The sequence below is a fragment of the Branchiostoma floridae genome, chromosome 4 (assembly GCF_000003815.2).
Source record: "Branchiostoma floridae strain S238N-H82 chromosome 4, Bfl_VNyyK, whole genome shotgun sequence".
NCBI lineage: Eukaryota > Metazoa > Chordata > Leptocardii > Amphioxiformes > Branchiostomatidae > Branchiostoma > Branchiostoma floridae.
In genome coordinates, this window is record NC_049982.1 from 28467779 (window position 1) to 28477546 (window position 9768).

General features: G+C 41.7%; 1 protein-coding gene across 14 annotated transcripts in view; it reads right to left on the minus strand.

The window, feature by feature from the left end:
* Nucleotides 1-9427, minus strand: part of LOC118414965 (calpain-B-like) — a 102000-nt gene extending 92573 nt beyond the window's left edge. For all 14 annotated transcript variants that reach the window (XM_035819324.1, XM_035819318.1, XM_035819321.1 and 11 more), the window contains exons 1-4: nucleotides 9017-9427; nucleotides 2650-2719; nucleotides 1387-1480; nucleotides 716-892 (exon numbers count right to left, since the gene is read on the minus strand). In XM_035819324.1, the coding sequence (XP_035675217.1) occupies nucleotides 716-892; nucleotides 1387-1480; nucleotides 2650-2719; nucleotides 9017-9196 (521 nt within the window). In that variant the 5' untranslated portion in view covers nucleotides 9197-9427. The remainder of the gene's footprint in view (nucleotides 1-715; nucleotides 893-1386; nucleotides 1481-2649; nucleotides 2720-9016) is intronic.
* Between the last annotated feature and the right edge of the window lie 341 nt (nucleotides 9428-9768).

The window sequence follows — 9768 nt, forward strand, 5'->3', positions numbered from 1 at the left end:
GGGGACCTCTGAAGTGTAATACATCTGCTTGGAGACTACATTCCATGTATGAAATACGCGTTTACAGTATCCAATATACACCAAATTTGAAATACCTTATTGTGCTCATCTAAAGATCAACGGTCACTGTAATTATAATTCTGTCAAGCATATACTGGAGAAAATACGTTTTATTCCGAAATGCGCCAAAATTTGATAAATTCCGTATCCTTGACCGAAACATTGTAGCAACAGCAATTCCATCGTCCGAATCCGGTGTTCTAATTTGAAATATCGAAAACGACACACTCGGATAATTCTATGGAAGCTCATGTGATAACAGCAGAAGCCCATGTGATAACCCAAGCTCTCCCCCGGTCCTGAACACCCATATCACCTTATCAAGAAGCTCGCGTGATAACAGTAGAACCCCATGTGATAACCAAAGTTATTACCCGATCCCGAACACCCGTATCGAACGTTATCACGAAGCTCGTGTGATAACAGTAGAAACCTATGTGATAGCCAATGTAATCACTCGGTACTGAATACCCGTAGATAACCCAAGTTATTACCCGGTACACGGCCCTGAACACCCGTATCGAAAGTTATCACGAAACTAGTATGATAATAGTAAAAGCCCGTGTGATAACCCCAGTTATCACCCGGTCTTGAACACCCTTATGAAACGTTATCGCGGCCAAGCTATAACATAAAACAGTAAATCTACACTCACTTAGCGTAAGCCTTCTCCAGCAGGGCGCTCCAGAACTCGTTCTGTTGGTCGGAGTGCAGTGAGAAGAAAGCCGGCCTACCCTGGACCGGGTCCATGACCATGGGGATGCGGTCATCCACAACCACGTCAATCCACTCGCCGTACCGCCAGAACTTGAAGTGGAAAATTCCAGCATAACTGAAAGAAATCGAAAATGTCATAACGTTGACCAGTTGACCTTGATGCAGAGTGTAACGGTTATCCATTGCTTTTAAAAGGTGGGGGTTCTAACGGTTATCAAGTCAACCGACGGTGGTTTCAAACTGCAATGTTGTCAAAATGCCTTGTTTTTAAAACAACGTATTATATAAGCTACACCGTGGATAAAGGTGAACTAGCAATACCGCCATGAAAAGTTTTTGTGAATTTCCTAATGGCTATTGAAGTTAGTGATTCTCCCCTTCATTTGCTCCACTTCCTTCCTTCGCTCCTTCCTTCCTTCCTTCCTTCCTTCCCTCCTTCCATCCACCCTTCCTTCCTTTCTTTCTTCCTTCCTTCTTTCCTTCCTTCCTGGGACCATTACTCCTGGACGGCTGACTATATCCGTCCAAGGACGTTATATCACAATGCTACGTTCAGGAAGGCGGTGTCGGAATGCAATGCTACAGTACCTAAAAATAATGTTCACTTACTTGTCTTGGAACCCTTGTCCAGAAGGAACCACTCTCTTGAACAGACCTGGTAGCGTGGTCAAAGCAGCTGTAGCTGCCAGCATCCAACAGTCACCTGTTTGAAATACCAGGAGGTTGAACTAAGACCAGGAAACGTAGCAAATTTTCAGCTTAAACCGTCACCCCTTGTTCAAATGAATCCTTCTACTGCAGCTTCCGAAACGTGACGTCAGAGACACGTAGCATCGGGTCAGGTAACCTGTACCGTCCCCCGTCTCTATTCAATGTCGGACGATGGACTCGAATGTACACTGCCTCATTCACTCCACCGATATTGGAAAGGGAGGTAGGGACGGGCGGCGACACAGTTTATTTGGCACGTATATATACGACCCGTTACTGTGGTTTAATATCTCTGACGCCCCCTCATAGAGGTAGTAGTAGAAGAAGCAAGTCTGTTCAAAACGTTTGCTATGTAAAGTCTTCTTTCATAAGACTAGGAAGTTTGTACTCGCGGTTGTAAGTGCATTTGTTTCTTAAAAGTATAATACTGGAGACGACGTTTTCTTTTGAAATAGAATCAGAAATACTGGAGCTTCTTAAAATAAAGTCAGGCATTCCAGGCCTCTTCTCATCCTACAACTCCCCTGAGTTCAACTTACATTTTGACACATCAACGTGTTCGTTGATATAACTTGAAACAATCTGAAGTATTTAGGGTACATAGTTATAGCAAAGTTGAGATACTAGTCTATAACTACTAGATACCTACACGCAATACTACCACACTGTATCTAGTAGGAATCATATTCTAAATGTTACGTGAGGAAGTCATAGATATGTATGTCACAACAGTATATCAATTCACGCCATTGCGTTGTGTGGCAAAAGTGTACCTGCGTTTTAATTTCATCAGATTGGTAAATGACTGTATTACAAAATTTTCTATTCACGACCACAAACATTATTTCCATAAACCGCATTCTTACATTTGTTTGATATCTTAGTATTGTTCCTTGGAAATATGTATGCAAATACGTTTGGTACCGCATTTGTAACACTATAGCAGCGACACCTAACTGCAGTACGAAGTAAACCAGTCATCATTGCTCTTCATTGCCCTGATCGAGGATAGTGACAGGCGTCACCAAAACGTTGGCCATGAAAATGCTGTGTGTGGATTTGAATAAAGAACTTTTGGTATACAGAAAAGTGCACGGTTGTGAGTTTATCTATGATAAATTAAATCTGTTTGTCAAGTTGAAGTTGAGTTAAACGACGTACCTACAACTCCCTGTACCACGTCAAACCGACTCACACCCTCGCTGATGAACAGTGGGTTGTCGCAGATGTCCTGTAACAACAGAAGGGATGTCACTATTATGAGGCGTTTAGTACATATTTACCTCAAGGAAAAATGGACAGATTGTTTTGGGTATGTCTGTTGGAGGGGGGGTGTTTCCTGATATTTGACGGCAACGTTAACAACACCCAAGGATGGATTGTGATAATATTTGGTACGTGGGTAGGTGGTGGCAATACGAAGGTTAACTGCAACTGAACTCCATTTTAATCTTATGTCCTGCCTAGATATGCTTTGGTTATGATTTTGGCGGCAGATATCTTTCCGACAATACAGTACGATACCAATATTTATCACGTATGTCGGTATGTGCGTGTGTGTGTGTGTGTGTGTGTGTGTGTGTGTGTGTGTGTGTGTGTGTGTGTGTACATGTACGTGCGTGTGTGCGCGCGCGTGTGTGTGTCTGTGTCTGTCTGTATGTATGTGTGTGTGTGTGTGTGTGTGTGTGTGTGTGTGTGTGTGTGTGTGTGTGATGTGTTATTTCGATTAAACATTCGCTACTATGTAATCGGACCGTAAAATATTTCCGACCAAAACCTTGGATAACCCAGCCTAGGGAAAGGTATGCAAATACGACACGGGTGTCGCACCAAATATCTGCCCTGCCAGATTTTTTGCTCCCTATACCAGTGCGGAGTTAAGGTTGTCGCAATTGGCTTATGTATCTGTGTCTGAATAGCCGGTATAACCGCTCTTCGGCATAAACACCAGCTTCACATGCTTAGGACAACGTTAGGGTTAAGGTGATGGCTAAGTTTAGGGTTAGGGTTGGATTTAGAAATAGGGTTAGGTTAGCCTTTCACAGTTTGACCCCCTCACAAAATCGGCTCATAATTCTGCCTGAAAATTTCCACGCCTCACATGCGTAACACACAACTCTGCCCTCAGGTATACAGGACCCCCCCCCCCCCATGCATTGCGGGGGCAAATATTTTGACAGGGGCAGGCATTTGGCTTGACACCGGACCTCTCGATCATTTTTAGCAATCTTTTTAGAGATAAGAGATAAGACAGACTCGTGAGCTTGGACCTTAACATCCTTATTAAGTCATGCCGGGCGAAGATTGCACTGATACAGAATGAAGGGCAAGTTCTTGTCGTGCCCTTCTGATTTTAGGATAATTTTTGCAGCTGCTATATGACATATGCGTGGTTTACGATCTATACCAGTAGGTCGTCTTAGATTTTTGTTATCTTCTGTCATAGCATTGTATCCGGCCGTATTAAAGCTCCCGAATCTCTTCTATACTCTCCGCAAATACGTATTACTATACGAAACTGATGTACAATCAATGATAAAAAATTAACCAAAGGAAGATGTGCAGTAATACAAGCTAAGTATGTTCGTCATTTTTTATCCATTTGCGCCATATTTATTTGCGAAGATCTGAAAACATTCTTATAAAACGCACCAGTTTGGAAAACTTTTCAAATGCCTTTGACAACTTGGCGCAGTCCAGTCAGTTACCCCCCTTCAGTGACCTACATGTATACACTCGTAACCCTCTTATACCGGGGTTTGACCCAGCGTAACTTAATATCCGACCTTTCCGGATAGACATATGTGGCTGCGATTGATTTTTATAAAGAAGGACTGCTTTCGGCTTTTAGCGTTTATCCAAATTATACTTCTGTTCTACATTGATAAAGAATGGGTGGTGCTGAATTACTCGGTCAATAATGTAATCAACTAATGGAAATATGGAATTCAATTTGATAAGATTCCCCCGAGGATTTGTCTATTAATGATTTGTTGCCAAGAAACATTTTTAGTCAAACTTCAGTTGTGATAATTCTTTCTGATTATGATTCCCTTCGCGTTAGATGGATTACATGTTTTATCTGTATGACCTAATTCGGCTAAAAACGTTACGTGCTCATTGTACGACCGTCGTACGAGCGAAATCTTAAAATAGTTGTGCAAATGTCTATAGCCAGGGTTCAACATAGGGATGGACTGTAGAAGTCACAATAAATATGTCTATTTTGGTACAGATATTGGAATAACAGACCTGCTCTTATATTCAATTTCAGGACGGCTGACTTTTTATTACGACATTTGCACAACTATTTCAAGATTTCGCTCGTACGACGTACGCTCGTAATAAAGAGTCAGCCGTCCTGAAATTGAATATCAGGGCAGGTCTGTTATTGCAATATCTGTACCAAAATAGACATTTTTATTATGACTTCCAGAGTTCATTCCTATGTTGAACCCTGGCTTTAGACATGTCATTTGCCCATGTTGGAACGTTTCCAGAGCTCGACATTATTGGCAATGGTGAACAAATTAGATTAAGACCATATTTCAGTACTTCCTCTTGGCGAGGCCTCGACAGCAAAGTATTGCAGTGAAATTGACGTATCAACACCAACAATTTGATTTGAAAATCAAACGGCGTCTATGCAAAAGACAGCGCTTTCAGAGGAGGTCCAAGGAAATGTTCAAATCTTAACCCTCTGAAACGCCATTGCCTACATTTTGAGAGGCAAGGTAGCACTCAGCTAAATTTAATGGCACTTCATTGGTGAACAAATACTTTAGAGTTGACTTTGAGGGGGGAGGGGCGATGCAACACCGTGATATTTTTCCGGGGAGGGGTGCGCCCCCCTGCCCCGGTGCCACCGCCACTGCTTTGGTCTCGATCTGAACTTCTTTTCCCACGAGTATCAGAGAGTATTTCTGACATTGACCCCGCCGGCAGACGAGTTGACCTCCCGCCTGACACTGTCCAACACCCTTTTTTGATGTCTTCATTCGTTCAACAACAAGAAAAGATGAAAAAAAATTAACTTGTTGTACGTTGAACTGTAACACACTTTGTCAGCTTGACCTCAAAGATGCGATGGTCGTCTACAGTGGTTGTCTTTTTGTTTTTAACCGTGTTTAAAGATGATTTATTGAGAAATTATACGTTTCTGTTGGTATATGTCACCCGTCTATTTTCATGAGGTTACGTGAGCGGAGACCATGCTCACGCGCTTTATTTCGATACCGCCGCAACTGAAACAACAACGCTGGCAACAGCAGCGACAGCTCTTCAACATCATACTATCTCATAGTGCGTCCTGTACCAGGGTGTATCGAAAGTGCGAAATTGAACGAATTGGAACGAATTGGAACGAAATAGAGTGTACAGAAAGTACGAAATGGATTACGAAGTTGATAACGAAAGGAAATGTATACAGTATCACCTGAGTCGAGTGACAAAAATTGGTGATAAGTGTTTTTTCCAGGGGCACAACATCTCAAGCTGTCTGGGATTCAAACCTTTTTACTTCCAGGTTCAACATTTCAACAGCAAGGCCATTGTCTCGCACATGAAATTATATCTCGCACAATTCTCAGCACGAAATTGTAAAATTTATGCCTCACAAAGCAAGTTCTGCAATAGCCTGCGTGATAATCTAGTCGACCTGCTGTTTCTACACGCGCATGATAGATATACAGCATTAATCTAATGTAATTAGCTCAATGTAGCGGTACCCTCTAAACCTAATTAATTCAGTCCTCCTGCAGTCAATTTCTTCGTAAAAGGACATTTTCGCGAACCACGCTCTGCTTGGGATGTACCACTGTACGAATGGGGTCGATTTCTGGACATTTCATGTATCGGGTATTCCCTGTTCCAATGAGTTTGCAACTAGGAGACCCAGGTCCAATGCTGGGTAGGGCATTTCGGTTGGGGCTGCACCCATCTTTCGGAAGGGACGTGAAATGAAGGTCTCGTATTCGAGGAGGTGCCTTGAGCACGTTAAAGGGGAAGGGCTAGCAATTCTTCTCTATAAAAATGTACCCTACTCCTGAAACAACAAGGAAACTTGACCAAATGAAAGCTCATCTGTGTCGGTAGAATCTATAGTTGAAAAAGTTTAAACTTTGTTCCAATGGTGAGTCTTTCTTCTGTTGTGTTGCAACTGGAACAAAGTTTAAACTTTTTCAACAAGGAAACTTGCTGCCTCATGTGCTACTAGGAACTACACGGGTTTGAACGAATGAACGAACTCTTTGGTTATCTAATTTAGATTTAGATGAATGTAACCAATCAGCGTAATTACTTGTTAACAAGATTAATATCTGTCCAGCTTTATCCTCCGAAACCGAAGTTGTGCCAATTAGGGCAATATAGGCAGCAAGGTTTGTTAAATTTTATAAAGAACATTCCCTGAGTGACTTTCTACACAAAACGTTCGGGAACTTGATTTAAGTCAAATTGATGCATCAATTTTCTTCTGGCCTGAAATTTTAGAATTTTTTAAATCGCATCTTCAGATCACAAATTGCGCCACTTTGCGAACGCCTGGCGCAATGTGGCACACTAATCCAGCAACATAATTGAAAGTTTATTTTTGCAAGTTGTTGCCCGAGGGCTAATTGCAACATGGAACATAGTGAATATGTAGTAAACATACAGAAAATAAAAGACTTTGGTATAGATAACAATGGTGACAAGTAGAAACAACTGGCTGTTCTATTGATGATATGTACTGCTGAGAGCTAAAATCTAAGCATGTTGGGTTTAACTACTTTTCTGGAAGCAGTGGAAGAAATATGTACACGTAGTGGAGTGCCATTGAGTATTATACTCCACCCTACACCCACCCTCGCTTATCACTCAAGACAACGAAATGCGGAGCATGCAGGAAAGACGAATTGATGAGATGGATCATGCGAAAGATCGGACGTATCACTGTTACTGTCTACCCCCGTGCTATTTTCGTACGTTGTATTTTGATTGAGGGTGCCTTAGCCCTAGGCCTAGCAGTCATATGGCTTATCAATCTGACGAATGCTTTTCCTGATTGCCCATTTTTAGAGCGACCGCTAGGCTCTCAAGCTAATTGCTTCCCCTGAGTATTTGTCTATCCGGAGAGATTTTTGCAACAGCAATACACACTTATGGATGACCTAAAAAGGCGTTGTATACAGGGCAGTAGGCCATAGTGGTATAACTTGTGGTAAAATGATAGCTCGCCCATGACATGCCATCTTCACATGAACAACAACAGTTGCCTGCCAAATTGAGATTTTTCAGGGGTGCCCAAGTATTCGTACGAACTTTACGGAATTGCAGTTCTACGGAATACATACAATCATTTCTAAAAGTGAAATTTGTATGAATTTCTTGGGCATCCTTCTTCAAATGCAATTCAATCTCTACAACTGGATAAAAAACGGAAATTTACTTTCGGACGTTTCGAGTGACATCCATCACTCTTCTTCAGCGTCACTAGTTTTAAATATTGTTTACTTGATGTCTAACCCTCATAAACGCACCTAGGCACCCTTGTTTTGGTGCTCCTGTATGAGTTTAGAATATATTTTCTGTATAGTTTCAGAATATTTTGTTTCGGGCTGTCTATAAATGTGATTAACCATACACAAAACATACAAAATTGTGGAAATCATGAGATTGCACTCTGGCTACTGTTTCTGTTTGTTCCACATTCGCTAGCAACGTGCCATTGTAAAATGCTCTTAAGATTATCATCATATGATATTTCTTCCGTCGGTCAATAACGATAATGGTTAACCCTAATAAAGCCCCAGTTGAAAAGAAATAATAATAGACAGTAAAAACATCTGCACAATCTATAAAATGTGTCTCAATTCCGAATCACTTCGAATGCTTTCGTTCTATTCATGTGCATCATTGACTTGACCACATACAGTCAAAAATTCGCGCTCCCACTTTGACTCTCGACATTTGCCACTGTGAGACGTAGGAATAAAAATATCACATTAAAAATGTACGCTAGTAGACGGCACTGCAAAATTTTCTTCAGAACTAAGACCATAACCTTACAGATATTCTCTGCAAATGATATTCAGTGACCCTAATTTTTCAATCCGAGGCAGGTCACGATTCTATATGCTGTTCATTAGAACGGTCGTGTTTTGATTATGTGTGGGCGTGTCAGGATATTCCGAATGGGAATATATTGGCTCTGGAAAACCCCATCTACGTATGCTGCTGGATATTGGGAATACGGCCGGCGGTGGTTATATTGTACACGCTGAAAATATAACATGGCTACGGCAGTATTTTTGCAGGAGAAATTGTGTATATTTAGGTTTAATGATAGCAACGAAACGTGGTCGAAGACATCAATGAACATATACTGGTATAAAATGATACGAACGTGGCGGTGGTTATATTGTAGATACGCTGAAAATATTACATGGCTACGGCAGTATTTTTGTAGGGGGAATTGTATATTTAGATTGAATGGTAGCAACGAAACGTGTTCAAAGACAATCAATGAACATAATACAGTGTTACGAACCTGCGGCCTCATCCATTGAAACTGGTACCTGGAGAGATTCGGATGGTGCCTGGTAAAATAAAGGGAGGAATCGTACGCTGGAAAATCCGGGTCCTCAAATAGCACGCCGTTTTGCAGGCACTCGTCTCGCAGGGCTTCGAAATCCTGTTGTCTCCTAGGCTGATAGCGCGATCGTGGCATGATGTCTTCTTCTTCTTCTGGTTATAGCGTTGGCAATGAATGTGCTTTGCTCTTCGAGTAGAAGATGGCACAAGCTATTGCTTCAACGAGATGGAAGCAAACGATGGCGTTGACGTAAACGTCGTGTTTTTACCTATGCTGGTCAAACGTTAGAGAATGTTTAGAGATAGTGTATCTCCAAGGCTTCTGATGTCTGACTGGCAACTGGCAGAAGCGTGGCTATTGCCCCCTCCCCCTCTAAAATGATGCCGCCGGGAGCATGCTCGCCAATTGGATACGACCTATTGGGCTACAGCAAGTAAATTTTATGGATGACGTACTCTGCATACTCTAAACGTAATGTGGGGAAGATAAATAAGCTGGGTAAAAGAAAAATCGCTGCGTGGAAAGAGTGAAATAAAGAAACCGATTGTAATGACCTGAAAACAGGTGCAGGGTTTGCTTGGTCCAATGTGGTACATTTAGCTAAAGATTACAGTCTTCGGGTTTCGGGACATATGTGTGGTTTATGTGTTTTTGTTAAAGATGATATTTAGGCCACCGGCGTAAGTTTATATTCGTACATACACAAG